This window comes from Anguilla anguilla, chromosome 12 (assembly GCF_013347855.1).
Source record: "Anguilla anguilla isolate fAngAng1 chromosome 12, fAngAng1.pri, whole genome shotgun sequence".
NCBI lineage: Eukaryota > Metazoa > Chordata > Actinopteri > Anguilliformes > Anguillidae > Anguilla > Anguilla anguilla.
This window is the reverse complement of record NC_049212.1, coordinates 14,404,999-14,424,255: the sequence shown is the minus strand read 5'-3', so window position 1 is coordinate 14,424,255 and position 19,257 is coordinate 14,404,999. Positions and strand designations below refer to the sequence as shown.

At 46.5% G+C, this 19,257-nt stretch overlaps 1 protein-coding gene across 2 annotated transcripts in view; it reads right to left on the bottom strand.

The window, feature by feature from the left end:
- The window catches only part of zbtb16b (zinc finger and BTB domain containing 16b), a 107,581-nt gene continuing 88,324 nt past the window's right edge, over positions 1-19,257 (bottom strand). For both annotated transcript variants that reach the window (XM_035385278.1, XM_035385279.1), the window contains exons 5-7: positions 7,040-7,210; positions 2,493-2,660; positions 1-348 (exon numbers count right to left, since the gene is read on the bottom strand). In XM_035385278.1, coding sequence (XP_035241169.1) covers positions 119-348; positions 2,493-2,660; positions 7,040-7,210 — 569 coding nt within the window. In that variant the 3' untranslated portion in view covers positions 1-118. The remainder of the gene's footprint in view (positions 349-2,492; positions 2,661-7,039; positions 7,211-19,257) is intronic.

The window sequence follows — 19,257 nt, the reverse complement described above, 5'->3', positions numbered from 1 at the left end:
CATGTACGTACATTTTCCCCTTGGGGTCTGAGGGCGGGTCTGTTCTGTCGCAGCACGAGGGGAGGGGACAGGGGGGGTACACGTACACTGACAGGCGCGGGTACAGGCGGGGCCCGCTCTACACGTAGCACAGGTACAGGTAGGTCTTCTCTATCCTCCAGTCGGCGGGGACGTCCTCGGGCTTGTGGCCCTTCATGTGCTTCTGCATGGCCGACAGGCTGGGGCAGTACTCCAGGCAGATGGTGCACTGGTAGGGCGAGGCCCCGTTGTGGGTGCGCAGGTGCTTGATCATGGCCGAGTAGTCCCGCGACCGCTGGTGGCACAGCTTGCACTCGAAGGGCTTCTCACCTGCGTGGAGAAAGACAGGACAGCGGCGCCCCCTGCTGGTAAGGAGGGTGCAGTGGAATGCAGGACATACTGGGGATGACTAAAGAGAGGCTTCAGCTGAAAAAATCTGCACCTGTGTTGATCCTTACTGGGTTATTCGGTAGTCACGGATACCGTAAAGGGAAGAACCCATTTTTACAGCCCAGATTTATTTTTTTATTTTTTTGAAAGAAGGTGTAACAGCACACTCTGTAAATGTGGAGAGAGGGGTTGTGGTGGGATTTGCAAAAGTGTTAGATTGCTTGAAATTAATTAGGAAACCATTAAAGGAAGTTTAAATTTGTTTGCATTCTTAAGTCCATTAAAATAAATGAAGGACTGATAATTGTTTTTGTTTTTTTGTGTGAAGTTCACCTTTTACCATTTAATAGCAGGGGTGTGTTTACAAAAAAAAAAGAAGGAAATTAGAGATGCTATACATAAGATTGTACCCAAGAGGAAGGAGTTCTGAAGAACTAGTTCTTATGTTACTTTTACCTTCTCCCAATTCAATAGCCCAGAAGCAGCATGAGGTTCACTAAGAACCTCCCGCTCTCCCCTACACGGAGTCAGGCCAAAAATGGCTCCCCGAGCCTCCTCTCTACTCTCTCTGCCACCCCCAGCACTGCGGGTCCTGTTCTGTGCCATGGGGATCAGGCGAGGGGAAGCTGGATGTGTCGCACGCTGTAACACTCCCGTCTGACGCAGGATCTAAAGCAAGGTGCAAAACAGGGACCGCGGAAAACTTCTTCCATCTGCCGGGTGTTATTTCAGACTTACGAACCGCGCCGCGTCCTACCTCCAGCATATCCAGCAGCGTTTTCAACATTCGTTTGAATGTTTGACTTACGTTAAGGACAATGTATCACAATATACATTCATGACATGGCTAATTCATATGGCTAATTCTTATGGAAAGGGTTTTTCTTTTTTTCTTACATAATATTATTTCCCCCCCTTATTGCTTTCCACTGTCTGGAAATCACATTTTGCCTCTCATATCCTCACACCAGTGCGCCCCAAGTTCATTCACCAACAAGACACTGACCTTACATACTGCGGGTCGCACGTTACTATAAGAGAGCCAGAGCCAATCAGAGAGGATCTCACTGACATCGGCTGGTAGCCTGGGGGGGACTGGTCACTGGGAGGAGCTGACATAACTCACTGAATCAACCCAACCACCGATGGCGTGAGGCCAGCTGTATCTAGCCGCCGCAGCCAAGGACGAGGCTGAGGCTTGAGCCTGTAGCCACCAGGCCCCACCTGCACTCTCAGACTTGACAACATGTGTGTCTACCTTGCAATACCACTTACAATATTTCACCTATTTTTGTTTACCTCTGCACTCTCCCCAGCTTTACTGTATTATTGATTAGGTGTGAAAAGGGCAGGTTCTGTGCTGGGGAAGTCCAGTGGCTGTTATACAAACAGCCGTGCTTTAAGGAGGTCCCATCTGGGGGACTTGGCAGGGACGGCCTCCATTCCATTGTAGTGGTTGCCAAGCGATACTAGCAGAATACGTTGCACATTTCATACCTAGCCCACAGAGCAGCAAGTTTGAGGGCTTGAGTCAGCGCAGGACTCCGATTCTCACGACGTCTTTGCCCTTTGACCCCTGACGACCTCAGGGTTTTTCTCTCCGCCGGTACGGCGCGTGTCAGAACGGAGCCGCGGCCGGGGGGACACGCCCCCTCGCCGGCGGCGGCGGCGCAAACAGGAAGCGGGCGGTAATGAATGGCAAACGGAGGCTGGGGATCGATCGGCCATCGACAGCCAGGCGCCCGTGTCAATGACTCATCACCCGGCTCCTTCGGCGAGCGGCCGGCCTCTGACTGCAGGCTTGTCGCTGCGCTCGTTATCTGAGCGCGCTCGGCCCGGAGCCGACAACGAGCAGCCAATTACGGCAGAGGCCTCTCTGACAGGGGGTGGCCTAGCACAAATCGTATTGACTAAGGGATGGGTGTAGGAGAGGCATGTTGTGGTCTAGCTGTAGTGCACTTGGACTGCGCGTGTGTGGGTGCCTTACTGACCAGCGTACCGCTAATTAACACTATGAGAGGTAAACACACCCCTGTGCGGTATCTAAGCTGACCTAAGACGGCGAGCGCGGGGCGGGCACTGACCTGTGTGCACGCGGTAGTGCGTCTCCAGCTGGTGCTTGAGGCTGAACTTCTTGCCGCAGCCGTTGCACTCGTAGGGCTTCTCCCCGGTGTGGATGCGCTTGTGGCCCTTCAGCGTGCTCTCGTCGCGGAAGCAGCTCCCGCAGAACTCGCACTCGAACGGGTGGTCACCTGCGGGACGAGGGCGGGGTCACGGGTCAGCGTGGAGATTCCGGCAAATCACCTGCTCCGTACAAACACACGCACCAGGGCTAGGCGCGCTAACCGCTCCACCGGGGAACTGCGCAATCTGGGCTGGAGATCTTTCTATGGTGCTTTTCACAGTCCAGCTGGTTAATACTGGCTAATTAACTTAGTGAGCTAATCATATTAGCGCTGGGGATATATTTGCCAGTCTCTCATTTTTCACGCTTTCTTTGACATGGTCAGGCATCCTGAAGAAGATAATTGTTAACTGCCACACTGTGCTCATGCATCAATAAAAGAATAAATTCTGAATTTCTCTGTACTTGTCAAATTCATGGCTTTTCCTGCTTTAAACACTGGAAGATAGATTCTATTTCCATTAATAGGTGTAATAATACAGATTCATCATCGATTCCACTTCCCAAAGACAAAAGTAAGATTCAGCTGCGTCTTTCATTTTTGATATTTAAAGCCATGATAAAAAAAAGACCTGCTCCACCCTTCGCTCCACCATTTTCTATATGTGGTCACAGTGAACACAACCCGTAGTCTCTCTCTAACCAGGTCATGTTTGTTTATTAGTTTACTTTATGAAGTCAGAAAATAATCTGGTAGTTTCTCCTGCATTAGCACTGCCAGCCCGGTCAGAGAAGTTAAAAGGGTCTGATTCGACCGGAAAATGATGAAACATTGGGGAACACGACGAGGGCACAGCTGTGAACACCGGACGTTCCCCGCCTTTCCCACGGCACGGCAGACCGCAGACCAGCCAGCTCCCAACCAACAGCCCTTAACGGGGAGAAGTCGCGCGTTACTAACGCCTGCTCACCAAGCTGTCGCATTGTTTCGTCAAAAAAAATAAACAAATAAATCACAGCTCCTTCATTTTAAAAGGCTGGAAATAAATACATAAAACACAGGGGGGAAAAAAAACATGATGCGAGTGCTATATTATTCTCAGAAAACGGTAAGTAGGAAAAAAATCACGTCTTGTTTATTTTATAGCGGAAAACGAAAACGCAAACAAACAAAAAAACAAACAAACAAACAAGCGCCGTATTTGTTGCGTATATAGCAGCCCACGGGAACGGCACGATTACCAATGACGGGGGAAGGTGACACACGGCCGGACGCCGCTCTCCCGCGGCTCCCCGACGGCGTTCGTTCCCAGCAGGCGTCGCAGGGCGGGCCGACTCGGGTCAAGCGGGAGCGGGCGGCCGCTCCGGGCCGGGCCGGTAATGGCCATTCAAACGCCAATAATCCGTGATATTATGATGTAGCGCGAGCGGCTCCTCTCCCCGGCGCCGCATGCTAATTGCTTTCCGTTGTCTGACAAGCACCTGGCGATGGAGAATTTTCTCCCGGCGCGTTAGCCGGAGCCGCCGCCGCCGCGGAAAGCTCTCGCCCGCCTAATGCCTCTCGCTCCGCCGGCGAGGGTCTGAGTCATCAGCGGTGACCTACACGTTTCATTATCCGGCTGACCGGGACCGCTCGTGCCGGGGAATAAATTGCGTTTCTCGTTATGTGCTGTCATGCCCGGCCCGGCCCCCGCTCCCCCTCGTAAAGAGACCGCCGGCGCGCTTTTTCGAGATGCCCCTAAATGTTGTTCACATTTAAATGGACCGGCGGCGGCGGCGGCGGTGATTGGGTTCGTTCTGGAAGAGGGGGTGCCGTGAGGGGAAGTGGGGGTTGAATGAGGGGAGAGGGGAAAAGGGGGAGAGAGATAGGGGTGGGGGGGGGGGAAGTGTCGGTCTGAATAGAGCCATCAGCAGATGCTGCTGTAAGACATGAGACGCCCTGGCCTCTCTGTCACCGTGAACGCTGCCACAATCACAGCCCGTCAAAGAGCGAGCGGATTGGTGCGCCCCAGGGGAAATAATAATCCCCCAAAACAACTAGTTGATCCAGCATAGTCTCCATTCCCCAGTTTCCCAAGCAGAAACGCAGCGCACGCTGGCTCAACCTGCATATAGCCTGTTAACAGGGTACCTGAAGGTCATTACAGCACAGGAAGTGAGCTCACGCACACTGTTCCTGGTGTTAAGTGACACTATACTCTGAGGTTGGGACTGCTGAAGGAGCAGGTAAGCAGCCTCTGAAGGTACGCTGCAGGTGACTGTTGTGGCAGGGGCTCTGCAGAGGTGATATGGCAGAGACGTGGGGGCATTCAGCGTGCGGCGGGGTTTGGAGCCATGTCACATGACACAGCGCTCCTTCAGCAGCAGGGCTGCGCTTGGCCGGCGCCATCAGAGACAGCCGGGAGCACACACGGCCAGCCACGCCCCTCAAAGGGCCTGAGGACAGAGTGTGAGCGGAGGGGGAGGGGACAGCAGCCGCATGCTAATGAGCCGGCACTGATGCATGCAGGTGGCACCGCTCCCACGACTGCATTCAGTGTGAATGGCCAAACGGCTAAACACAGTCGCCATGACGCTCAGAACACCACCGCACTGCTGTAACAAACACACACACACTCACACAAATATATGCATACAGACACACATTGGTCAACTTGGGTTGTATTTAAACGTGCTTTATAAATAAATTTGATTTGATTTGATTGACATATATATGCACGCATGCACACGCGCACACACACACACACATACACGCATGCACGCACGCACAAGCATATGCATGTGCAGACACACATATGTATGCACACACACACATACACACGCGCACATGCACATAAATATATGCATGTGTAGACACACATATGCACGCAGACACAGAAATATATGTATGCAGACACACCTATATATGCATGCACACACACATGCACACACACACCCCCTCCCTCAAGCGCAGAGATACAGCAGCAGGCCATCACCACCTCTGCCTATCCCCGATTCTCCACATTAACATATCCATCCTCCCGTGGTGCGCTCTCACAGACGCGGCTGCCACCAGGGGTCAACGAGCAGAAAGCGGGCCCCCCCCCCCCCGCCCCCCCATTACTGAGCCACACTCATCTTCCTCGAATCAGACCCTCTCTCCCTCCTGCCACGCAGAAATTCTATTGGCAAGTAAATCTCCTTCTGAGCGTGGCATTACAGCATCAACAGGCAGCAATCAAACACAGACAGCAGCCAACCTGAAAGACAGCTGTCGGCTTGGCTGCAACAACTGTCATGGACAACAAAAAAAAAAAATACTGAATTTACTGGACTAGAAAAAAAAAAAAAACTACACTGGGGCCCTTTTTTGAGCAAATGGAGATGAATAATACTTCTACATCTACATTTTGTGAGTTGTAGATCGATAGAATGCACTAGGGTGCTCTTCTGCTTTCCTGAAATTTAATCTGCACTTCCTGCAGTGCAACCTGCCCAAGATGGTCGACACACACTGCTGCCCTGAGCCCGTCACGTGCTCCATGTTGGCCCCTCCCCCCGGCGACGCTCGCGGGGAGCGACAGCCGCCGCTCCTCTTCCTCGGGAGCTTCGACAGCACCGAGAGGGGAAAGGAAATGTGTGGGGAAGGTGGGGAAGGCCCAAGGCCACAGAAAGAAAGGTTTCTCCTGCTCAGGCTTGGAGGGAGGGCGGGCGGGCGGGAGGCAGTGCCGTCTCTCTCTCTCTCTCTCGGGCCTGGCGTGGTGCCAGGGGAATGGGGGGGGGGGGAAGCAATCCTCTCTCCTCTCGGTAGAGCAAACCGCAGACCCGACCCCAGCCCTGGAGCCCCGCCAAAGCCACAGTTGTCGAATTACGCTAATTTGTGCCCCGACTGCAGGCCCCATTCCTCCCCACTGCTGTGGACCAACGCCCGGGGGGGGGACTGACCGCAGTTAACAGCAGGCCTGACACCCGCATACAGCCCCTCACCCTTCAGAGGTGAACAGCATCAATCACCCTTCTAAATATATCTGCGTGGGCGCAGAATAATCTGACATCTAATGAATCGACATTCGGCAAATTTGACAAAAGAGCTGCGGTTTCCGTTAAGATTTTAAAATCAGGGGTGGGTTTTTTTTCTCCTCTGTGAACAACAGTAGAGGGATCAGAAGGTGAGATGAATGAACAGGATGTCACAGGAAGGAACGGACGCTGAGAGGAAGTAACAGGTGAGAGCAGAAGTTGAATGTTTGAGAGCAGCATTTTCCGTCTGTGAGAACTAGACCATTATGCAGGAAGTAGTGTTCTGGACTGAATGAGAATTAATAAATAATAATAAATAAAAAAAACCTGTCATAACTCATTAGTAATGCCTGGGCAGGCAAGAAAACATTTCTATAAAAAAAGTAAATGTTACTCCTGTCATTTCTTCCACCATCTTTAGTAAAGGGAAAAGACAGGCTGACCTGTGTGTGTGCTGGTGATGCTTTAGGGCGGGGCCTGCTGAAAAGGGGCGGGGTCTGTACTCACCCGTGTGGGAGCGGAGGTGGCGCTTGAGGGCGGTGTGGCTGGGGAAGGTGCGGTTGCACTCGCTGCAGATGTAGCTGCGCACGCCGGCGTGGACCTCCATGTGCTGCTGCAGGGCCGTCTGCGTCTGGAACCGCTTCCCACACAGCAGGCAGAACACGGCCATGTCAGAACCTGGGAGAGAAGAGAGAGAACACAGCGTTATACACGCACACGGCCATGTCAGAACCTGAGAGAGAGAACACGCACTGTTACACACACAGGCCATGTCAGGACCTGGGAGAGAACACGCACTGTTACACACACAGGCCATGTCAGAACCTGAGAGAGAGAACACGCACTGTTACACACACAGGCCATGTCAGAACCTGAGAGAGAACACACTGTTATACACACAGGCCATGTCAGAACCTGAGAGAGAGAACACGCACTGTTACACACACAGGCCATGTCAGAACCTGAGAGAGAGAACACGCACTGTTACACACACAGGCCATGTCAGGACCTGGGAGAGAACACGCACTGTTACACACACAGGCCATGTCAGGACCTGGGAGAGAACACACTGTTATACACACAGGCCATGTCAGGACCTGAGAGAGAACACACTGTTATACACACAGGCCATGTCAGGACCTGAGAGAGAACACACTGTTATACACACAGGCCTTGTCAGGACCTGTGAACAAGCACAGTCAGACAACAGTAATGCTGTGCTTGAGAAATCAATACAGACACACACACACACACACACACACACACACACAAGCACACACACACAAGCACACACACACACACACACACACACACACACGCGCACACGCGCACACACACACACACACACACACACACACACACACACACACACACACACACACACACACACACACACACACACACACACACACACACACACACACACACACACACACACACACACACACACACACGCAAATCGGACACTTGAAACTGAGCACCGCGTCTGAGCTGGGGCCCGCGGCGTTCACCATTCAGCTCCAGCCATTCATTTCCCCCTGCTTTGATACAGGAGTAGTTTACACAGCCTTAAATCATAACTCCTGTTACTCTGTACAGAACCTGTGACTAATCCAGGGTCAGGGCAGGGGCAGTCAAAGCCTATGAAGAACAGAGGCCAAGGGCCAGCATGGGGTCCCCATCACACCCTCTGCAAACGCCTGAAAAAAGCAATCCTGTCCCTGCCGACCCTCTGCAGTGTTACTGCATGCACAATCCTGCATACATTATGCCTAGCAGAGATAATGCCTCTCAGCTATTACAGCACTGGGACCTATTTTTATAATCATTAAAAAAATCTATATTCTACTTCATTCAACTTGGTGTATATTATTGTGTGAGGACATGTAAAAAGTGTCAAATGATCATGTCATGAGGGAATAATCATGAAAACAGAAGATTACATACTGTAAATTGTTCTCAAAGGACTCGGATAATTAGACAAATAATTGTTCATATGGTGTCACCTACGGCAGACTGACTTGTAGTTGCCACGATCACATCAGATATGGTCCATATCATATGATGCTAAACAAAGCTTCTTGCATAAAGGATAGACACGGGATCTCATGTAAAGACACACACACCCCTCAGAAGAGATTATATCACAAACAAGGAAACAGCAAGGTATGTGTGTATGAAAACATGTACGTATATATACGCATGCGCACACAATGCCTGTGCACACACGCACGCACGCACAAGCACATACACACACACACATGCACGCACACACACGCACAAACACAGACAGACAGACACACACACACTTTTTCAATTACCAGACTCCCAAAAAAAAAAAAAAACCTCTAGCAAACCTGAGTGTTTGGAACTGAGCTTCTGTTTCATCAGTCAATACTGCATCTTTCCTGCAAAGCTGCCACTAATTTAAAAATCCATGAGAACCCTCGCCTTGTGTTCATAAATGCGAGACTGAGCCTGTCTCCCCGCTGAATCAATCAGCATTTGCCTCAACACCCAAGAAAAGAAAAAAAAAAAAACAACTCTCCAGACACGGTGCTTTTCCCCCAATCACAGAGCAGGACTCCACGGCGACGGTGCTTTTCCCCCAATCGCAGAGCAGGACTCCACGGCGACGGTTTGGTGTTGATGTACAACCTCAGCCCTCCAGTTTTTTGGGTTAGATCCCCGTAGCTTTATTCATCCCCAGTTCCTTTCTCGTTTAATCAACGAATAGGGATTCATCGATCGGAGCTCCCTCCAGGAGAATCCCTCAGCGCGTGTGAGTGACGGGCATGACGTTCTAACATCGCGGGTGCGATAAATCCTCCTCTCACTCTCTTCATAATCGGTCACTAGGAAAAATAATCTGACGTAATATTTTTGTATTTATTATTAATAATTCAGTGCAAGAATAATGAATGGCCCCGATTAATTTCTGGCTTCATTACACTTGAAATGCCACCTCAGTTCAAAAAGTCTGAGACTTAATTGATCTTTGAAGGCTTGATGTTTCCTGGAAACATGTTCCCATTTTTTCACATTTTATAGCTCATCTGAGATCTGTATAAGAGAACTTTGTACTGACACACATTATGACCCTGAAATAAACAACAAAAGACTGATTCTCTATTAGCTGTGACCGTGAATAAGAAATTTACTGAACAAACTGACATTGGGCAGTCTGTGGAGGTTGTGTGAAGAGGTCATGACACACACACACCCACATACAAACACATACACGCATGCACAAGCTCATGCACACACGCGCACGCATGCGCGCACACACACACACACACACACACACACACACACACACCCACACACACACACACACACACACACACACACACACCCACATACAAACACATACACGCATGCACAAGCTCATGCACACGCATGCACACACACACACACACACACACACACACACACACCCACACCCACATACAAACACATACACGCATGCACAAGCTCATGCACACACACACACACACACACACACACACACATCCCGTGCTTGTGTGGAAGCACTATCACACGGACACACTCAGTATCCTCCTGCACACAGCAGACTGGAACATTGACTCCTGGCCACAGTGCCATTGCAGCTCACCGGCGCACACCACTGCCTACACAGCAGAGAACAGGCCATTCTCATCCTACGCTGCACCCCGGCACTTCCCAACCTTTCTCCTTCAGCGGCACACACTCCAAATTTACACAACCTCACGACACATCCCTCTCAAAAGTGAGCAGCGTACTGACGTTGAAATGACGTGTCAAGAGTAGGCCTAAATGTTCTTTCGGGATTTTAATTAAGTGGTATGGATTTTGAGGACATTTACTTTGGCTTTTGCGAATAGGATTTGTACATTTAAAATTCATTTCAACTTTTAAATTTTGCTAAAAGGATTTTGCACGCCTGACCTTGCCTGATGACACACCAGAGTGCATCGGTTGGTCACAGCATGTGAGGAAATATGGCACTGGCCACACAAGAGGCTGCCCGGGCCTCCCATTCAAAATCATCTCTATTCCTGCAAAATGACAGAACTCAAATTCATCGTCTCTGCTGCAGTCTTGTGATGCTCAAACATCCACACAGCTCATCTTTCAGATGAAAGAATAAAAAAACAGCGTTCCTGTCTGCAGTACGGACACAAATGTGTGAAGCAGAAGAGAACAGAACAGGAATCTGGCCATGGCTGCTGTACCCTCCGCCTGCCTGGTTTTCAGTTTTTAGTCCATTTCTGTTCTAAAAAGTCTATAATTCAATTTTGAAGGCTTCTAAAACCCACAGAACCAGTATTTTTAGCTGTTGGAGATAGACAAGGCGGATGAGCAACGTAATAGATGTTTGAATTTGTTAGTGCAGGGCATGGCACACCCGATAGTTAACAGGTATGCTCCAATGGAACCCAGTGAAGATTAGCTGAGAGCAGCACTGTCGCGTGAAATTCCCGAATTCCCGGACAAAATGATATAATATTATTCTCAGGCCCGGGAAAGTAAGATTTCCAAATTCACAGACATATTGGGACCCCCCTCCTCCAGGGTCTGGGACAACGTGACCAGTTGTTGCCCCCTGACGGTGACCCTGACTGTGAGACCTCAATATAAACAAGACCCACAAAATCAAGAACCAGGCAAGGGCCCTTAGCCGCACCATCATGCTTTGCACACTAACCAGGGATTGTGGCGGCCATGTTGATAACTGACGTCTTTTGCAAACAACAGTGTATGCAAGTCTGCGGTGTGATACAGACTGCAGCAAACGCTTGTCATACAGCATGTGACAGCTTTCCAGGCCATGAAATGGAGACAGTGACTCTCAAGCATACTCAAGACTGATGGAGTGATGAATATTCTCTATACTGCAAACAAAATAATGAGTCTAGATGGGCTGACTGGCCTATTCTCCTCCTCACACAATTTTATACGCGCTTATGTTCTAATATTTAAACCTAATCAGGTGGGGATCAATATGTCCCCCTAGCTTTTACTGCAGTTTGCAATTTACTGCTGTTTTTAATTGAATCCTGCGCAGTTTAAAACACCCGCACATTTCCCTAGAACTGCATTCTGTGTATAAGAAATAAAATAATTGTATCATATGATCTTCACATTGTGAATAGCTAGATAAATAAACAATGAAGTAATTAAGAAAGGAGTTTGGAGTAAGAAGCATTACAAATGTTTGTCTCTCCAGCAATGGAGTCTGCCATCATCCGCCCAGCTCCCAATGTACACGGATCAGTGCAGAATAATGCACAATGACCTCCCTCACGCTACCTTCCTACCTGACCATAGTACAATACACGCTCTGCGCTAACACTTTAACATGCACTGAACAAGGTCTGAATGCATAAAATACAACAGACCCCCACTGACAATGTCTTGCCAACAAGTTAAATGTACTAGGCTAAGGTATCTTCTACTGCACAATAAATGCATTTAGCTATCCACATTGACTGTGACTTTAGCATTATGAAGACGCAACACAAGATGTTTTCCCCCAACCTTTCCAGGCTTTGATTCAGCACGGCCTTCGGGTTCTATAAGCGTATCAGTTATCTGCAGCCAATAGAATTCACTCACACCTCTGATGTGATTAGGTCACTCCGAGAGGAATCGCTGCGTTGATATCGGAGCACAAATGCACCATGTTCTGCATCAGAGACTTTTTTATCTTTAAAAAAAAAAATACTGCACACAGACTGCAAGAGCTGGTATGTCATATTCAGGTTTTGTTTCATTTATTTAGTTTAAATAAACATTAACTCAAGATGCCATGTGAGTGATAAGCCAGACTAGAAATATCCATTGAGAGGGAGTGCTGGACAGTACAGCTCAAGGTTGGTGTGAGCGCACACCTGCCGCTACGAAATGCACAGAATGCTATTTTAAAAATATATCCAATTACTTTAACATAGAAAATGAATGCAAATGCTCACATGTTTACAGTCACTGAGACGGGCGACAAACGATACGGTTATCCGCAGTGTATGCAGATGTCGGGGTGAGTACACTGTCCAGGCCTGGATATTTTAAGTAGAGTCCTGAATGCACCAGCAATTAGAAACATGGGGCTGCTATTTGGCTTGTCCTTCTCAAACACTGGTCTTCAGTGTGATGCGCACCACGGTCTGGTACCAAATCCTGACAGCCAGTCACATGATGACGCATAAACGGATGTAGCACCACCATCACTACGTCAGTGAAACACGGGAAAACACAGACCATTTAAATCTCAGTAGCATGGGTGAAACTATTGTGCGCAAACATCTGAGCTACTAATTGTGCTTTGCAGCGGAGGAAAGCTAATTGATAGGTCAGGTGCATACATGTGAATGGAAAAAGAACAGTACATGTACAGTACTCTGTCATATAATTTGTACTGAAAATGTACTAAAGAATTTAGCAATGTTTTTTTGACAATAACCAAGCCCTTAAATAAAATCCTGACCCCTGTGTGGTTAAATGCCATATGCTTGTCCAGCCTCGGCTGACTGGTGCCTGCTGTGCGAGAGCCAACCTTTCAGGTTTTCACCAAGAAAAGGAAAAAAAAAAACATAAGAATGGCTTGGAGGGTGAGCTAAAATAATGGCACGGTAGGAGGAAACAGACTCGACTACTCTTGCCTGTTGGAATAATTTACCTCTGCTCTTCTATCTATTTATACTGTCTGCCAGCCCCACAGAGAGGGCCTCTCCTCTCCACTCCAAACATGATATTAATGGGCCTGGAGTGGCGGGCGGTAGTTATTTAAGCGCTCTGAATGGGGCCGTTAATGGGACCCGCTACTCAGCCAGAGGGAGCACCGCCACGGGGACGTCCGCTGCTGCCTCAGCGTGACAGGTGGCGGCGCGGCAACGGGCCAAACAACGGCAGCCCGAAAGGGACACGACGGCAGCGCAGGTTCTGCAAGCGGAAAAACGTGCATACAGGGCAAAGAAAGCGTTTGAAAAAATTTTCCAGACGGCAATAGACAAGCAAAAGGGAGAAAGCTATGCTACAACGGTACATAAACGCAAGGAAACGCGACATTCAGAAAGTGGCTAGGGGTGCAAACCTTTGAACAGCTCGGTGCTATTCACCGTAAATGTCAGTGGTCAATAAGATGCTGCATTGAGCGCACAATAACATAGATTCTACAGTAGCGCTTCCCAAACTGGTGGGTACTGGGAGGCGTTTAGGTGGGTCCTGAGATCCACATGAAGATAATGGTTGAAACGGTAAAGCACGCGCACAAAGGACACGGTATGCCATGTTTATGCGGTTTTCACTGGAGAGAAAAAGGACCACTTAGATTGTTTTTCTGCAGTCTTTTACTGCAGGAAGAGAAACCCAGTGGACCGACATTCGTTTCTTACGAGTAAACAACAGGACTATTACAACTTGTCTAAATCATTACTGTCACAGCGCACCATATTTAAAGGTCTTGCAGAGAGATGCTATTTAGCTAATGGCCTGGATTTTATCTACATGTACTGTCAACATTTATTCATAAATACAGTTTAAATGCAGATGTAGACTTGTGTTTATTTATGTATATATTGTGTTGTGTTGTATTGAGGCATGTGCAGTGTATGAACTGTGACAACACATTTCCTCTAGAAGGTCAATAAAGAATCTAATCCATCATATCATTAAGTTTTTTTTCACCCATCCATTCATTTACAGTTCAGCAACCACCAACGCTGATGAAAAAACAGACAAACCTACGAAACCCCTCCCTCCCTGCGTGACACTATGTCCAAATATGCACTGCCTTGCTCAGGTACCACCCCCAGTTATATTCAAGATCAATTTGTGGGGCACATCCACACAATGAAACCATGATTGACAGGGAGATTGACCAGTATCCAGAGAAATGTAGATTGAATCCAGTCCCATTTCAGGCTCAGTGAGTCCGACTGCACACACAGACTCACAGACTTTGAACTGCTCTTGGAATTGTTTCCTGTTACACATCAATTAATACCACCAGAAAAAAAAAAAACTCCACAGGTTTACACAGAACAGCCTCAGAATGAGACTGTAAAGAAAGTTACCAGTTACGAGTTGTTGAGTGGTTCTTACAACAGTACTGACATTGATTACATGAGTGCCTGATTACATGAATTAGCTTTTTCTTTTGCTTATGTAGGAGAATTTCCTGGACTCCACCAGGATGTACCAGTGTTTGGCCATGAATGCTGGCAATGCAACCTCCTGCACATATGGGTTTGTCTCACAAGTTAGACGCCCTTTACATATTTGGAGGAGAACATATGTCCCATTCGAATGTGTCTTAATTTCTATCTCAAGACAAGCGTATGGAGCAGTCTGTTTTTCTCGGAAGTCTCCTCGGCAAGCCAGTGTAGTATTGATGCTCAAGCGGTGGAGTAATTTCTGATTAGTATGTCAATCGTGTCATCAACAATTGCTGTGCTTTAAGTGAGAGGGTCAATTCAAACTAGGCACCATGGTGTAAGCTAGCTCAGTCTGTTAAAATCAATAATGCATCTAAAGCAGTTATTACTTTCTTTTTGGCCATTACTCAGACAACCTTTTCGTGTTGTTGTTCTGTCTGAACAATCAACAAGATTGGGTTACTTATGACAAAGGAATTTGTTATTGATTTTAAATAGCTTGTTAGCCTCAGTGATGGAGCTTTGTTCTGTTCTTCCTTCAGACGTCACAAGATGAGGTCTGGCAGGCGGGTTAAATAAGTGAGGATAGCCACTCTCTTCTTCAGACTATTCATCCATCCATCGTTTCTTTTCCTTTTCTGCATTTATCTCTCCTTCTCTCACACTTCCAAGGATTAAACATGAGAAGCAAACAATGGGACCAAAGCAAACAAAATATGGTATATTGAATCTTATTGTGAGAGGAATTTGACTACGGGGGTAAAAAAAAAAAAACTGTTCTCCAGGTGGCGTTTGCCCATTTAAAACTAATCAGAACAGCATTTACAATTAAGCAGTATCGTTCTTCTGCTGAACCTAATATGTTCTTGAACTTAACAGTTAACTACATATCCAAAGACAATCAAGACACCTTTTCTACGGTGGCCAAGCTCTCAATGAAACACTATGGGGTCTTTCCAGAACTGCACTTACTCTCATGCATTAAGCTACAGGAATGAAAACATGCAGGCAGGGCTATAATTAGTATTAAAGTATGCAGGGAAAATAAAAAAATACACATAAATTGTGTGTACAAGCAGTGCCATTTAAACAGTGGGGAGGACGTGTTTTGGAGACTGTTGTATAGATCAAGGTTCCATTTCACACAGCCTCCCACCTGATTGGGCTTCTTTACTGTCTGTTAAAGGCTGCTTTCTGATTGGTCTGCCTTTACGCATTTACATCTCATTCCAGCATTTAGCAAAGGCTCCAGACCAGAGTGACTTGCACAGATGACAGATATTTTGCATAAAATCCATTTATACAGCTGGATTTCAAGGGTACAATGGCAGGGCCAGTAGGGAATACAACCTAAAACCTTTTGCTTGTTTGGCTTTTTTCATATTTATTTATTTTGGAAAGTTTACAATGGAATCAAACCCGTAACCTAATAGTTGCAAGACTAAGTTATTTAACCGTTATGCTACACTGTGGCAAAACTAGGCCATTTGACGCAATAAATGCTGCACTTCCCATGCATCACAGAATAAATCCAAATTTATGTGGTGCTTTAGAACCTAAAAACAAACCAACACTGAATACATATTTTACTTCTTTATCCAGTAACAGCTACAGCCCAACAACGAGTAATTACATTTTAAAAATTTTTTTTAACAACATTTCCTTTCACTGTCATCAGCTATTATGAAACGACAGAAGTTTCAATGTTAGAATATGGACTCTCCTCAGAGAGATTAATGCTGCCAGATGGTGATATGGAGGCCATATTAATTACTTCAGGTAACTGTCATGGACTAATATACTCGTCTTATTTCGATTTACAGACTGAATGGAGAAATACATTCATACTGCTCCCCAAACTCTCAATCTCAACACTCGCTTGGATTTTGTCTTTAAATTATTAAAACAAAATATTTGACAGCCTTAGCTGAAGCGATCATCAGCCATTGAAGGGGGGGGGGGGTGGTGGGTGAGTGGGTGGAGGAGGGGGGGCGATATTGGCTCTGACACGGAACGCCTGCCACTCCCAGCCACCTGCCACATTCTGACAAATTAAACAGCGGAAGAAAACAAAGATGTCATCGGGACGGATTTTTATTTCCTGTAAGGCGACACGGGCGCCGGGCGGAACAGAGAAAGGGCAGTGCGCCTTTAAGGGGATATAATTTACAGTGCTCCGCGTGGCCCGCCTTGTCTGCAGATCGCTCCACAATGGAGAAAACCCCGCTCCGCTGTCCGCCTATCCCACAAATCCCATTTAATCAGATATCTCTCGCAGTGTGACTGGAAGTAAGAAAAGGGGGTAATTAGTAAACAGGGAGCTACTCCGCGGCCTCATTGGCATTCGAGTGGGGTTAGCGTGTCGCATTTAAAATGCACTCTGATGAAGTCTACAAAATCAAACCATTTGTTACTCCTATTGAAGAGGCTTCAGGCCTCTGGCAATTAAATTGGAATTAGTGCGGGGAATGAGAGACTGCAGACACATACCAAGCAGGGGGAAACTGTCAGGAAGACGTGCGGAGTTCAGTCGAGTTTACGCTTTTAAATACTTAAAACCGTAAAGTAACGCCGCACGTTCCGTTAATTCCAGGCCCAGCCGCCATCCTTTCACGCTGTCAGAGAAATCAGTTAGGCCAAAGCGTAACCGGAGTGATGTAAAGCGGTCGTAGGCATCGATTCTGGCCCAAAACCAAACGCCCTGAAATTCTCCTACCTTGAAATCTGTTTCCATTTATCAAAGCACTTCGTCCTCCATTTTAACCGCTCCCTGAATCCCCATTCAGTTAAGGTCACAGTCTTTCAGGTTTTGTCAAGGTCCACATCCTCCAGTATCACTTCCATATTTATTTTATTGTCTCCCTGTGGCCTCAATTCTCTCCCTCTACCCTCACCAAGCCACACACTGACCCGAGACCTAGAGAGAATATAAACCACATTCAAAGCCAATGAAAGTCATGAAAGACATTTTGTGTTTTCAGTTAAGGTGCTGATGTCTGGCGTACTCCAGGATTGGAGGTTGTGGTTGTGGTGGTGGTGGTGGGGGTGGGATGTAGGGGTTGGTCTCCGAAATATCAGAGAAATATTTAACTGGGATGACAGGTATGTTATCCGCCAAGTTACAGTTTGGAGAGCCCCATACCTATACAGCATCGAGAGTTTGGCACTCCTCAGGGTTTGCTACAGAAATAACCACAATGACCACAGACTCTCAGCCCAACATTAACTTCTGTACCGTCTGACCTCATATAAACAGACAGTTTACCGTTAGCTATCTTGCTAACGAGTCGAGTGTAACATTAGTAAAGATGGCACCAAAATTAAGCGCTAAAATTAGCACTGCAATTACCAGTGCGTGCTACTGGGTTTGGTACCAAAGCCTATTCATGACTCAGACAGCTACATGACAACAAGGCAGGCCCTAAAACCTCAGACTCCGTTTGCAGGCTTCGTCCAGCCAGCAGCTGAGCACCTTACCATCAGAAGAGAATGCGGTCATTCAAACTTTGTGCCTCATTTAAAGTGTCAAATAACAAAAGTTGCCTCATGGAAAAAGACATTTAAATTACTGTTTCAAACAGCTGATGAACTGATTAACTTGGTTGTCAAGTTAATTTTACACAATATACAAGTTCTTGTATATTTACAACATTAAATACTGATTGCAAAATAGATAATTCACAAAGACACATAGACTATTTCATTATCCCCATGGGGACATTTTCCTAGAAGCATATAACATTTACAAACAGACACTTATACCAGCAAACATACAATCATTTACACTACAGATAGCGGGAAGGGGAAGAATAAATAAATGCAGACACAATTACAAATATCTAGGCCTATTATAAACAAATATTGAATCTTACAAACCTATCCAGAGATATGTTTTCCCCATTTATGTACAGTATGTTTGTGGGTCAGATTAATTTTAGCCAAATAAGTACAATTGTATAATTTTACATTTAGCAATGTAAAATAATACAAAAATCTTATTTGCTAACTTTCTAATAATACTTTATAATAATAATAATAATAATAATAATAATAATACATTTTATTTATGATGTGTATTTCATACACCAAAAGCACAGAAAGCACATAATTGTTCAAACACATAGTCATTTCTAAATATTCTTAGGTGCAACACAGCTGAATCACAGATTAGTTCCACTATAAATGATAGGCATTTGACATTAATGTGACATATAAACTTTGATAGACCACATTCTCTTCATGTGATAAGATGAAAAAAACACAGGGTGAAGTTACTTGAAATAATTTTGAAAACATTGGGGAGCACTGTTTTGGAATAAAGCTTGTTTAATTTGAGTGAGCTAAGATATGCTTTGTTGGAACTTTGCCTCATTTTGATATCAATACTTTTAATGGCAGGCCTAGATTTAGCTAGTTTTTTTTAATTATTAATGACTTCTAGACAACGCTTTTTATGCTTAACTTCGCATTTTTGTAAGTTGAAAACGAAACGTGTTTTTGTTGAGATGGAATAAACACCCAGTCATGTTCCAGTAGAGACACTTTGTAAGCTCACTTGGGCATTTTGGGGACAAGAAAGAAAAAAAA